Below are 13,705 nucleotides of genomic sequence, written 5' to 3' on the forward strand. Positions count from 1 at the left end.
TGGAGGTGTCTCTGACTGTGTTGCTGTTGCTCGGGACCTTTTCCTTGTACCGGGTGGATTCGTTCAGTTTTGATATATGGGAGTTTGTGCCCAGTCTTATTGTCACTTGTTAGGCCATCGATCTCCCTGGGAAACCTGCTCTTCTTTTTCTTCACTGGGATGAGTGAGGGGAAACTGTGGTCCGGATGTAAGTTATGAGAAAAGAAAAGAAAAGAAAAGAAAAGAGAAGAGAAGAGAAGAGAAGAGAAGAGAAGAGAAAAGAAAAGAAAAGATGGTGTGGGCTCAAGAGCAGACCCTAGCACCCTCGACCAGTGGCTCCGCTGTGCTCATCAACTGCTTGCCCTAGAGAGTACAACATCACCCCAAGTGCTACCGTGAGGGACTGACTGTCCAGGCAGTACTTACCTGTGCAACCTGGTCTTGCGATGCCTGCAGCTCCTGAGGTTTGGCCAACTCTGCTTGTGACTTCTGCATTTCAGCTGTGTGTGCATCTCCCAGCTCCTGAGGTCCAGCTTGGTGCAGCAGGCCCTCGGCGTCCACACTACCCAAGACTGCATCGCCATCCTCCGCCAGCAGGTGCCCTTCATTGTGCAGAGCCATGGCCGGGTCTTGCTGCTGAGACAGAGTTCCCACGGGGTCAAGCCAAGGGTGTACACATCCTAGATTTCCCCATCCCGAGGAGTATAATACATGCAAGTAGCCAAGATTCCAAATGCTTCCTGTAATTAAATTTTGCCACCAATAAAGCTTGGCTATGGTTTAAAAAGGAATTTGTGTGTGATCTGTATGTGTCTGCTTTTAAAATATTCTCTTAGAATTTTATTTTATTTTAAGATGTATTTTTTCTTGCTGTTGTAGTTCTTACTTTGTTTTGTTTTGTCCAGAGACGGGGTTTTCTGTGTAGCCCTGGCTGTTCAGGACTCTCTCCATAGACCAGGCTGGCCTAGAAGTCACAGAGATCAGCCTGCCTCTGCTTCCTGAGTGCTGGGATTAAAGGTGTGTGCCACCATGGCCAGCTATTTCTATTTCTATTATTTTTTCATTGTGTATGTTATGTGTTGTCTGTATGTGGGTACGGGGATATATATGACAACAGCTGTCCACAGAGGCCAGAGGCGCTGAGTCCCCTGGACCTGGAGTTCCAGGCTGAGCTGCCTGACATGAGTGTTGGAAGCTGAACTTGGATCCTCTGGAAGAGCAGCAAGGGCTGAAGCATCACCGCAGCCCAGAACTTGATTTCCTTTAAAACAAATGAATCAAGATGACCTCCAGGTTCAGTCTGTGGACTGGGAACAAGGTCCAGTCCCTTAACTGTACTGGTTTGTGTTGAATGCAAACAGAAGTCTACCAAGACCAAGGCTGCAGCTCCAGAGGACTGGTCTGAGTCTGCAGTCTCAAACGTTCTCCAAACCAGTCCAGAGAGAGAGAATGGATCAGATCTCTGGGCCATTCTAGACACTAGGACGGATGCACCGATTACAGTAAGCATTCTCCATTGCTCCGTGCATTACCACACAACAGCCTAATCCATTTCAAGAAGACAGAAGCCACCATCTAAGGTCAAAGGCTGTACAAAGCACACTAGATGGTTTTATAGATATAGCTTATTCATGATCACAGGCTCCCGAGTCCTGCGAGCAGACATAGGGCACCCGCCAGTTTGCCAGAAATTCCCTCTTCATATAAAAATTAATCTCAGGAAATTGCAATAGGAAGAGAACCGAGGCTTTGCATGTACAACAGAGAAATCAGATCCATCTACTGTGTATGGTCTCAGAACTAAGACTTACAGGAGGGCTCGGGTTGGCTTCAGGGAACTCCTGAAAGCTCTCCATGCAATCAGTACAAATGTGACCTGAGCCCTGAACAAACCTGACTGTTACCATATCATCTGTGAGGCTCAGATACACATAAATGAACACACCACACAGGGACACAGACAAACACATACACATGGGCATGGACATATTCACACACATGGGTATGTGCCAACACAGAGTTGTACACATATACACAAAGAGGCACACACAGGACAAGAGACACAGGTACATGAATACACAGTTAGATGTGGAACCAAGACACGCAGGTGTATATCCACAAATGCCCAGACACATCTAACATGCACGGGGCCCTGGCATCTTACCTGGTGTGCTCCTTGCAAGTCAGCGGCTGGCCCTTTCCCGTTCTCTATGTCCTGGGCACTCATTTCCATTCTCAGGCTATCTCTTACGGACTGAAGCTCTTCAGCATGTTGGAGTTTCAGTTTTTCCAACTCCTGTGTCAACATCTCTCTGTGACAAGACTCCTTTTTCTGTAGCTGTTCCTCCAGCTCCGCTCGCAAGAGCTCCAAAGCCTGTTTGTGCTCATCCCGAATAGTCTGAACGTCGGCCACGTAACAGGACTCTAACTCATCCAGGTTGGAGAGGTGTCTCTTTTCCAAGGCGCTAATTTCGGCATTGTGTTTTACCTGCAGCTCGGCCACGTGAGTCTCAAGGAGCGCCTGCTGCCTGCTCTCCAAGGAGGCGAGCTGCTCCGTGAGCTCAGAGCGGTGCTTGGTTTCAAGCTCCATCCTCAGAGCCAGGAGCTGCTGCTGGTGTCCCTGCTGGAGGAGCTGCAGCTCGTGGCTGTGCTTCTCCTGAGCATCTCGAAGAAAGGCATCTTGCTCCTTGGCAAACTTCTCCATGATCTCTTTCCGCTCTTCCAAAAACCTGAGACAACACTCAAGGAGAACACAGACAATAGGGCACATGGCCACACCAAACTTAGCCCCTCTGAGCCCCGAGATACACTTCCCACAGGGAGCTGCTGCCTCAATCCTGGATTTGAACCTTCCCTCAGAAAAACTCAGGGGCCACATGAAGCCTGAGTAACGCCAGGGCAAGAAACTGTAAAAGCCACAGAGTCCCCAACTCTTAAAAATACAAAGAAGACACAGCACCCGTAGGGAAATTGTACATACATCCCTACAGGAAGGACCTCAAATGGCTGGCTCAACAGCTAAGTTGTGACAGCATTTTACTCCAGAATCCTCTGTGCCGTGACAGGGAAAAATTACCTAAGGGGGTTAACAGCAAGCCAAAAGAAAAAAGAAGGCTTAATTTAAATAAGAGCAGTTGAACCCCACTGTGCAACTGTGACTAACCAAGGTCCCTGGCAGAAGTTAATTTCCACGGGAAGTGTGTCACGTTTACATACACATGAGTTCTGACTTGAGAACCTGTGTGTGTCTATGTTTGTGTGTGCACACATGTAGAGGCCGGAGCAGGGCAATGAGTATCTTTCTTTATTGATCTCTGTCTCTTTCCCTTGAAACTGAAACTCTGTTTTAGATAGGATGGCTGAGCAGTGAGCCTCTGGGAGTCTTTCAGTCTCCACTCCAAAGCAATGAGTTACAGGTGTGTGCAGCCATGCCCAGCTTTTACCCGAGCCAAGGATTCAAGCTCAGGTCCTCAATGCTTTGACCACAAGCTCTCTTACCCACTGAGGCATCTCCTAGTCCCAAGAGCCTTGCAACTCAGACACAGACGACTTTGCTGTAGGCTTTCTGTGAGCCAGGAACTCCAAGGTCCTGGGGAGTTGGCTATCTGGCCCAGACAGTAACGGGTCTGTATCTGAACTCAATCTCAAACCCAGGGAACTCCCTAGCATCCCCAGTTGGTGCCGAAAAGCTGGGGAAGATGGAGAAGCAAGTGGGGCCAAGCCACCAGCAGATTTAGCAGTCCCTTGGGAATTATACCTCAGCCTCTACAGCCTAAGGATTATGAACTGCAAAAGAGTTGGCAACAAAGGAGGAAAATAATCTCACTATGCCCTAAGTCTATAACTTCAAGGAAGTATGAGATTTAGAAGAAAATGTTTATTTTTTTAAAACAATATGCTTAAGTTGAAAAGACCCACAAAACGTTCATCCCAATGAAGGACATGTCCACATAAGATGTACTGGCTAGTTTTGTGTCAACTTGACACAGCTGGAGTTATCACAGAGAAAGAAGCTTCAGTTGGGGAGATGCCTCCACGAGCTCCAGCTGTAAGGCATTTTCTCAACTAGTGATCAAGAGGGGAGGTCCCCTTGTGGCTGGTAGTCTTGGGTTCTATAAGAGAGCAGGCTGAGCAAGCCAGGGGAGGCAAGCCAGTAAAGAACATCCCTCCATGGCCTCTGCATCAGCTCCTGCTTCCTGACCTGCTTGAGTTCCAGTTCTGACTTCCTTTGGTGATGAACAGCAATGTGGACGTGTAAGCTGAATAAACCCTTTCCTCCCCAACTGCTTCTTGGTCATGATGTTTGTGCAAGAATAGAAACCCTGACTAAGACATAAGACCTTGTTAGGGAGCTTTAAGATTCTGTTACTGAATGCCAGGCAGTGGTGGCTCACGCCTTTAATCCCAGCACTCGGGAGGCAGAGGCAGGTGGATTTCTATGGAATCAAGGCTAGCCTGGTCTACAGAGTGAGTTCCAGGACATCTAGTACTAGAGAATTAGAGTGAGACCTTGGCTTAAGGAAAAAAAAAAAATCCTGTCACTTTTCAGTGTGTGGAGAGATGCTGAGACATTACAGCCACAGGCTGCTGCACCCCTGCGCCCACAGGGCAGCTCCCAGTGGTCTGTGACTCCAGTTCCTGAGGAGCTGATGCCCTCTTCTGGCCCTCAGAGGTGACAGACATGCATGAAGGGCATAGACATACATATAGGCAAAACACCCATACACATAAAATAATTTTTAAGATCTTAAATACATAAAAAAGATGAGGAATGAAAAATTAAATTCAATTTATTATAAAAAATATATTGTCACTAAAATATTAAAACATGCACACACGGAACAAAGGCATAACTGGGTATAGTGTCTATGTCTATAATCACAGCATGCAGGAGACTTAGGCAGAGGGTTAGGAGTTAAGAGGCCGGCCTGGGCTATACACACAGTATGCGGCCATCAAAACCTATAGAGAACTTTTGTCTGTCTCAAAACAAAAGTTAGATGTACCTACAGCTACAGCATTTAGGAAGCTGAGACTAGGGGAGTACAGTGTATCTTTAAATCAGCTTAGTGACAAAAGGGACCTCTTCTCAAAAACAAGCAAGCAAGAATGTGGATGCTCAGGACACATGCAAACTCAGCTTCATGCAAGGGACTCAGGCTCCACGGGGCATAGGACAATGCTACTCCCAGCAAGCCCATCACAGAGCACACGGCTGTACAAATGCGGTCTATCATACCTTCTGCTACCTCCTTCCACAATTCCTCCCCAACCAAGCTCTGCCAGCACCTTGGGCAGGTGGCTCCACACCACAGCCACCGTCCCACAACCTCACCCACCTGTTCTGGGCCATCAGCAGCTGCAGGGCACAGTCCTCCTTCTCTCGGAGGGGCACACCATCCTTCTCCTCCTGGGCCATGGCGGGCTCCTGGCCACACTGGCTGCAAGGCAGGTCGTCTCGAGTGAGTTCTTGTTCCAGCTGCCTCAGGTGACCCTGCTGCTCCATCAGAGATCTCTCCAGGTCCAAGATCTGGGCGGCTTGCTGGTCCTGCAGGTGCCTCATGCTGGACTCCCGATGTTCAAACCTGCTGATTATGGACAGTTTCTCAGACTCAGCCTTTTCTCTCAGCTCCAGAAACATGGAGGCTAACCTCTCTTCAGCTTCTCTCTTTAGTTCCTCCCGGGAAAGCTCCCACTCGGCTTCCTTCTTTTGGAACTCCTCTTTCATTTGCTGAATCTTCTCCTCGGCTTTACTGAGTTTCATCTGACAGTCTTCAACCAGACTGTCCTGGACCTGTAAGACAACATGGTTTTATTTAAGAGGAGAGACATTCTCTTGATTCGGATGCAATGGCTCTAGTGCAGCCCTAACACGAAGACATCTATACAGCAGTGGGAATACATTGTGTGCTGTTGGGAATGGTAAGACTCTAAAACAAAGTAATGTGCTTTCCTCCACACAAACAACACCCGGAACTGTCGCAGGCGCACAGGCACACGCACACACACACACACACACATGCACGCACACGCACCCAACTGGGGCAAAGATGGACCTATAGGTCTTTTTCAAGGGGAGACCACACCCAACAGCCACAAGAGGAGAAACCCAAGAGAGAAAGTTTAAGTCACCTGATCTATATAATAAACCAAGGAATTCTAAAGGTCTCTTGAACAGGAAGATAAAAAGCTAAAGATGGGCAGATACCGAAAATTTCAAAACAGAAAAAAAGTACAGAATAAACTTGCCAGTAAAAAGCATAATCAGCATCGAAAACGGAAGTGGGGAGTGAGCGCCATCATCTGGTAAACAAATCTAGCCAGACCAACTGTGCCTGGTATGAGACCTATAAGCTGAGTACAACATCAGACATGGCCCAAATTCAGGCTGACCCCAAATTAATGCAAATGTAGGACAGGCTCCAAAAGCAAGCTGGCTAAAGCTAGAAGAACTGAACAGAGCATTCACCCTAAAGCAGAGATGGAGCGTGGAGTCTGGGTTCATCAAGATAACTGCCTGCTAAAGCAAAATTTCAATGCCCTATAGCATCCACTCTTGAAGGCTATGCCCAACAATATCCAGATTTAATATAACGCTAGAGAATGTAAAACAAACAAAACAAAGCAAAGCAAAGCAAAGCAAACAAACAAACAAACAGAAACTGTGACCCATGCTAACCCTAAAGAGATAATCCATTTCAGACAACCCAAGATGGCACAGATGATGAAACCATCAAAACAGGGTTTGAACAATAACTTTAAATCTTAACCAAAACAACAGAAATGTTTACTGCAGGCTATTACTGCAGCAAGGACATTAGGAAGAAAGCTGGGATGAAGCCTACTTGATCATGGTGGACGATGTTTTTAGGGTGTTCCTGGATTCGGTTTGTGAGTATTCCATTGAGTGTTTTTGCATCAGGGATGTTGGTCTGGAATTCTCTTTGTTGAGTCTTTGTGGTTTAGGTATCAGGGTGACTGTGGCCTCAAAGAACGAGTTTAGCAGTGTTCCTTCTGTTTCTATTTTTTGGAATAGTTTGAAGAGTATTGGTATTAGCTCTTCTTTCAATGTCTGGTAGAATTCTGCACTAAAACCATCTGGCCCTGGGCTCTTTTTTGGTTGGGAGACTTTCAATGACTGTTTCTATTTCCTTAGGGGTTATACAGCTGACTAAATAGTTTACCTTAATTTAATTTTGGTAAGTGGTATCTTTTTTATAATATATTGAATTTTTATTTTTTTCATTCTTTATCTTATTGTTTTCATGTATTTAAATTCTTAAAAATTATTTTATGTGTGTGGGTGTTTGCCTATATGTATATCTATGCCCTACATGAAAGCCTATCACATCTGAGGGCCAGAAGAGGGCATCAGCTCCTTAGGAACTGGAGTCACAGACCACTGTGAGCAGCCTTGTGGGTACAGGGGACCCCTTGTTCTCAGAGAGCAGACAGTGCCTCTAACGCCTCAGCATCTCTGTGATCTCAGTCACAGGATTTTATTTATTCTTTTTTTTTTTAGCTAGACCACCCACATATTTGTCACAGGTATGCAGCTTGGTCTTCACATGGGTCCCCTGACAAGCAGGGTGGGAACTGTCTAGGTCTCTGTTCCCGGCCATTGGATCCCTTCTCCTCTACCTGGAATGCCTGGTTGGGCCTCAGTGGGTGAAGATGTGCCTAGACCTGCTGGCACTAGATGTTGCAGGATGGATGGGGTGGTACCCAAGTAGGGGTGAGGGTCTCCTCTTTTCTGAGGAGAAGGGGAGAGGAATCTCTAAGGGTGGGACTGGGAAGAGAAGAGGGAGGGGGCTGTCTGTGACCAGGATGCAAAGTGAATTGAAAAAAATTTAATTAAAACAAAACAAAAAACAGAATAAAGATGGAAAAAAGACTTTAAATAGAAAAAAACTTGTGTAAAAGGGCCACACAATAAGAAATGCTGAAGAAAATTCTGACAATATGGAGAAATAATGAACACATGAACTCACACTGTCAGGGGGCTCTCCTGGGACTTTCTATGTAGGCCAGGCTGGCCTGGAACTCAAAGACTGCCTGCCTCTGACACCCAAGGACTAGGGTTAAAGGCATGCACCACTATGCCCGGCCACATTCGTTTCTTGAACTGATTCTCCAGATAAACATGCGACCTGGGAAACAAGCACCTATCATTTAGGAAACTCTGTCTTTAGTCCACAGTGTAGGGACAGATCATGGGCCACAGACCACAGACTGCCTGCAAATGGACAGATGCTGGTTTGGGCAAGGTGGCTCAAAAGGCTTTGCCCGAAGCTCTATTAGTTCCATCTTATCCTTAATTCTAAAGACAACTTGGTGAAAAAAAAAAAAAAAAAAAAAAAAAGAAAAGAAAAAAATTCTTCTTAAAAAAAAAAAAAATCAGACATGTGATCAGACATGGTCACGTGCATGAAGAGACCACGGTTTAGTTACCATACAAGCAGCAAAAGACAGGAACTAGTTCACACTCCTTAAACGGCACTGGCTGTATAAGGAAGCCTTTTTGTAACTTTGAAGAAGCTAACATGTTCCAGTCTGTCCAGGCCCATGATGGTGTGGCCATGACTTTCTCGAGCTCGCATAATGTCTGAATTTCCCACGGTAGTTGAACAATCACCATGAAGGACGGGAAGAGTCTGGACAGACTTGAGGACAGTGGCATGAAGATCAGGAGAGTGTCAGTGCCATTCTGGGAGCCCCTGAAGATGTCTGAGCATTTCCAAAACTCAATCATGAGGCTCACAAGAGCTACAGGTGATAGAAAACCCACAGGCCAATGAACAGTCCAACAGAAGGAATACACATGAAGGGAGAACCTGGGATTCAAAGGCCTCGTGTAGTGTAAAAAAAGAGTGCAGGCAGGATGTGAGGTTCTCATACCCCAGATCATTAACAAGAGACAGAGGATGCAGCCATTACCAATGGGTATAAGTCAGGATACAGGGGGACTCTGTTACATCTACCAGAGCAGGGGAAACCAGGTATTGATAGACATATGGGCAAAAAAGATTCATTCCAAGAGCTGGAAAAAGCCTGTCATGGATTGAGCTGTGTTCCCCTCCCAATTTCACACGGTATTGTCCTAATCTCTAGGACACACACACACACACACACACAGATACAGACACACCACATGTGCATGCACACACATATACATGCACACACACACGAGTGCACCAACACACACGCCTATGTATAAACAGATGTCTTTTAACATCTTCACATCTGTCAGAATGCCAAAGTCAAGGCTGACAGGTGTGCAGACAGGTGGCAAAGAAGGCTCGAGGACAGCTGGGGAATGAGCAGGACAACAAGCAAGCAGGCCTAAGGGAAGGGAGGATACAACAGCCTCAGACAAGGTCCTTACTCCTTAAACAAGCCTGGATGCACACGTGAGGTTAGAGAGGTGTTTCAAGTTCCCCGAGGGACGAGGCAACAAGGACAGAACGCACTCTATGACGTGAAAGACGGCCAATTGCTAACTTAAAGACGATTGACTCTCAACCTCCTCAGATTAAAGCCACACAGCCTGTCACCTTCGGCTGCCCAAGCTGAAGATCAAGTGGATCAGGTGGCTCCTTTCCTTCTCTCCCAGATGTCTCCTCCGGAAGCACACAGGACGAACTAAAGAGAGAAGACATGTATAAAAGCTTTAGTGTGCTGGCTACAGTGGTTGCATACCTTGAATTCCAGCACTCAGGAGGCACACAGGCAATCGTATCTGTGAGTTCAAGGCCAGCCTGGTCTACACAGTGAGCTCCAAGACAGCCAGAGCTACACAGTGAGACCCTTTCTCAAAAACAAACAAAATTAAATATGATAAAAACAAAATCTTTGGGAGCTGGAGAGATGGCTCAGTGGCTAAGAGCGCTAGTTACTCTTGCAAAGGACCTAACTAAGTTCAATTCCCAGCACGGAAGGGTGGCTCACAGCCATCTGTAACTCCAGCTCCAGGGATGGCAATGGCTTCTTCTGACTTCAAGAGCATGTGATGCACATACATACATGCAGACAAAACAATCGTTCACTAAATTAATAAAGAGACTTAAGGTGTGAACCTTTTTCTCGCCCACTCAGTCCCTGTGTCTGACCACACAGAGGTAAGGTAGCTACATTAAGGAACAGATGATGCTAGGTCTCCATGCTGCTTAGCCAATACCATAACACAAGAGAAGGAGATTGACCACAGGGCCACACACTGATAATCCAGCAAAACCGTGGGTGGCAAACACACAGGGTTCTAGGGCCAGCCAGAAAGTACTGGCATAGCAATTCACATCTTTATTACCAGGTCTAGGGAGTCAGAGGCAGCTGGACCTCTGTAAGTTCCAGGCCAGTCAAGGCAACAACAGAAAACAGGAAAAAACAAAAAACAAAAAATAAAAAACCCAGCTCTACTGTACTTTATTTAGTGTGAGATCACAAACAAAAGTGCAGAACATAGCCCAAGGTCCCCTCATGGCAGAAATCCACTGAACTGGAACAACGTTTCCATTACCTGATTTCTGTAGACTCCAGAGAATCCTCCCTTGCCTCCTGCAGCCTTTGCTGGAACACAGTCAGGTCTTCTTGGTATGTCTTCTCGGCATCCTTCAACTTCTTCTCAAAATAGACCCTCAGGTGCTCCAGCTCCGACTCGTGCTGGGCTCGCTCTTGCTGCTGCTGCTGAGCGAAACCCGACCGCAGTTGCTCCAGCTCCTCCAGGTGAGAGGCTTGGGCCAGGACTGGATCCCATGACCCTTTAGTGGGAGAAGCATGTAAGCACCCCAGCAGCTCTCGGGAGAATGACCCTGTGCCCCACCCACAGCACAAGAGCTCAAGAGAGCTAGCCTCAGACTCCTCTGCCCAGAGGTGGCATAGTGGGAAGGAAGAGCCCTCCCCCTCTGACCCGTCACCACCTGTGGCAGGTGGGAGAACTGGCCCTGAAGTCATGATAGCAGGTGAACTGGCCAAGTCCCTTGCTGGCTGCAGCACTCAGAGTTAGCTGTGCACCTCTCCTGGTTAACACAGTGGAGCCACCCCAATGGGAAAGGCGCGGGTGAGCCATCCCTGAGGGATGAGAGCTGGAAAGCCAGCCCAGCCCCTCACAGCTGTAGCCCTTAGGAGAGCAGGCTCTGTACCCTGACCGGGCAGCACAGTGGAGCTGGCTCTGGAGGCCTGGGTGCAGGTGGCCAGCCCTGAGGACATGAGGACATGAGGATATGAGGGCTAACCTAGCAGGAGCAGTGTTGAGAGCTTGTCCTGGTGGTGCAGATAAGGGAGAGTCAGAGGGCTAACTAGCTCAGCTACCTCCCAGGCCTAGATCCAGGGCTCTGAGTTGGCCCATCCAAAACTCTACACCCTCTGTGAATGACTGACATGTGAAAGGGCTGGTCCTGCTATTCCAAAGCTGCTGGATCTCCATGACACAAGCTAACAACAGGATAACTGGGAGGAGTCCCAGTGAGGAGCCAATATTGATGACATCACAGAAGCCAGAGATCCCGAATCAGGACAATGTCTCATGGCAATGAACATTCATAAGTGAAGAGGTGTGGACAGAGGGATACACTGTGGGACACACCGTGACACACTACAGCTTCCACAATGAGATGTCTTCTAGTGAGTGTGTGTGTGTGTGTTTTATTTTGGGGAGCAGGTTGCAAGGGTGAATGGTGGATAGGAGAGGTTGGGGAGATGAGCAGAACTGAGGTACATGATATAAAAGTCAAAACTAATCAATTAAAAAGTTAAAAAAAATGTACAAGGACAATAGGTTCCAATATGCCACCTCAAAAACCACAAACAAACAAACAAACAAACAACAGTCTGCACAGCTCAGCCCTGAAGGATCAAACATCCCACAAAAGTCCTCACCATTCAGTTCCTCTCTGTTGGTTTTCATAGACTCAAGCTGGGACCAGAGGAGTCTGATCTCTTCTTGGGACTGCGCCTTTAGGTCTTCATAGGATGCCTGAAGGGTCTCTAACTGCGAAGAAGAAGAAGAAAATGTTTACATTAGAACCAAAGGAGCCGGGCAGGTGGCGGCCCATGTGTGGCTCTGTACTGTACACTGCCTCAGGGAGTCACATCTCAAAAGGAGGCATGAAGCCCACAGAGTAAGAGCTCAGCTCCTCGGCCTGCAGCTTGAAGGGCAACGAAGCAACAACCCAAACAAAGCAGTGTGAACAGCTTCCATCCACCAAGCAAGGCCAAGGGGCCTTCAAAAATCAACAGTCGTCCCAGCTAAGTCTGGGACAGAGTCTGAGGCAGAAAAATCTCTTGAGCTCAGCCCTATGAGGTCAGACTGGACAACAGCAATTACTCTCTCAAAAATAAGCATTAAAAGAATTTAAAAAATGAAGTGACTTTGTTCACAGTGCAGCTTCAACCATGCAGCCACACCTGCGAGTCACATGCCCCTTCCCTGCCTAAGACCTGAACTATAGCTGTATGTCTCTATACCATCTGCCCTGTGTGTGCTCAAACCATGGGTCCCCACGTAGAATAGGACTCGGTCACTCTGACACTACTCATGCAACTCCAGGTCCAACCTTACAACGGGTCCACTCCATGTTTACCTGGAGGACTCTCAGAAAACAGCATAAACCACACTAACTACCATTCACAAAATAAAGAACCTCCCTCATTTCACGTTACTGAAGTAGGTTCCTTCTAACCTTTTGATACATCAGAACACCCCATTGCAAAGAGCTCACACAATTACCGAGAACAGCTTGTGGAAGAAATCTGCAGGTGTTGGGAAGAGGATGTCACCAGGACCAAGGCCAAGGTGAAGCCCTGATTCAGGCTGATAGGCACCTCTAGTTTTCACACAAAGGCCTCCAGAACCAGCTGATAGCCGCACCTAGCAGTAACCAACAGCTCCAAAATTGGACATAGGGAGGGAAAAACATGTCTGGTACTAGAAACCAGCTACCTGGGGCTAGTGAGGCCATGGAGTTTAGAGGGCAATCTACTACCACGTTACTAGACCAGCATGATCCCTAACTGCCTTCCAAATACTCACCCTTATATCCACAGCTAAGTGTAACTCTCATTTCTCACCATCAGAAAAGCTTCTCCTTGCAGCAGACATCATCACAGAAAACCACAAGTGGGTAAGATACAGATGACTAAGGTTTGCGATACTCAGCACTAATCGATGCATCTATAACACATCGCCTACACCTAAGGCTCAGAGGACATTGCAGAAGAGACAGAAAGATCGTAAGCCAGGGAAACCAGGAAGTCTGCAGTGAAATTATGTCTTAGAAATGACAGGGATGCTTCCCTTAAAATGTCTCCATAATGTGACAGTCTACACAAGATCCCAACAACAAGGCTAAAAGGCATGGATGGGGAAGCCTCCAAGGGCCACACTACTAGACAAAGAACTGCAGGCAACTAAGGATTGCTGAGAGCCTTAGAATTAGTGCTCCCCAAGGCTGAGCCCCTTAATTAGTTATTCAATATCAGGCTGTCAGCCCTGAAATAATACACATACAAGCAACACTAAACGGACTCAGTAGGTTGTAGCTATACATTTATGTATATATAAAATATATATGTGGGACTGGAGAGATAGCTCAGAGGATACGAGCACTGGCTGATCTTCCAAAGGTCCTGAGTTCAATTCCCAGTACCCACATGGCTCATGAACATCTATATAAAGGGATCTGATGCCCTCTTCTGTCATGCAGGCGTACATGCAGCAGAGCGCTCATAT

At 47.1% G+C, this 13,705-nt stretch overlaps 1 protein-coding gene across 11 annotated transcripts in view; it reads right to left on the reverse strand.

Annotated features, from left to right (window-relative positions):
• The window catches only part of Pcnt (pericentrin), a 93,284-nt gene that overhangs the window by 68,375 nt on the left and 11,204 nt on the right, over positions 1-13,705 (reverse strand). For 7 of the 11 annotated variants that reach the window (XM_029482458.1, XM_029482455.1, XM_029482463.1 and 4 more), the window contains exons 8-13: positions 11,854-11,965; positions 10,496-10,736; positions 9,534-9,621; positions 5,319-5,773; positions 2,144-2,708; positions 406-615 (exon numbers count right to left, since the gene is read on the reverse strand). In XM_029482458.1, coding sequence (XP_029338318.1) covers positions 406-615; positions 2,144-2,708; positions 5,319-5,773; positions 9,534-9,621; positions 10,496-10,736; positions 11,854-11,965 — 1,671 coding nt within the window. The remainder of the gene's footprint in view (positions 1-405; positions 616-2,143; positions 2,709-5,318; positions 5,774-9,533; positions 9,622-10,495; positions 10,737-11,853; positions 11,966-13,705) is intronic. The other 4 variants (XM_029482465.1, XM_029482462.1, XM_029482456.1 and 1 more) reach the window with 1 other exon arrangement.

Source organism: Mus caroli, chromosome 10 (genome assembly GCF_900094665.2).
Source record: "Mus caroli chromosome 10, CAROLI_EIJ_v1.1, whole genome shotgun sequence".
Lineage (NCBI taxonomy): Eukaryota > Metazoa > Chordata > Mammalia > Rodentia > Muridae > Mus > Mus caroli.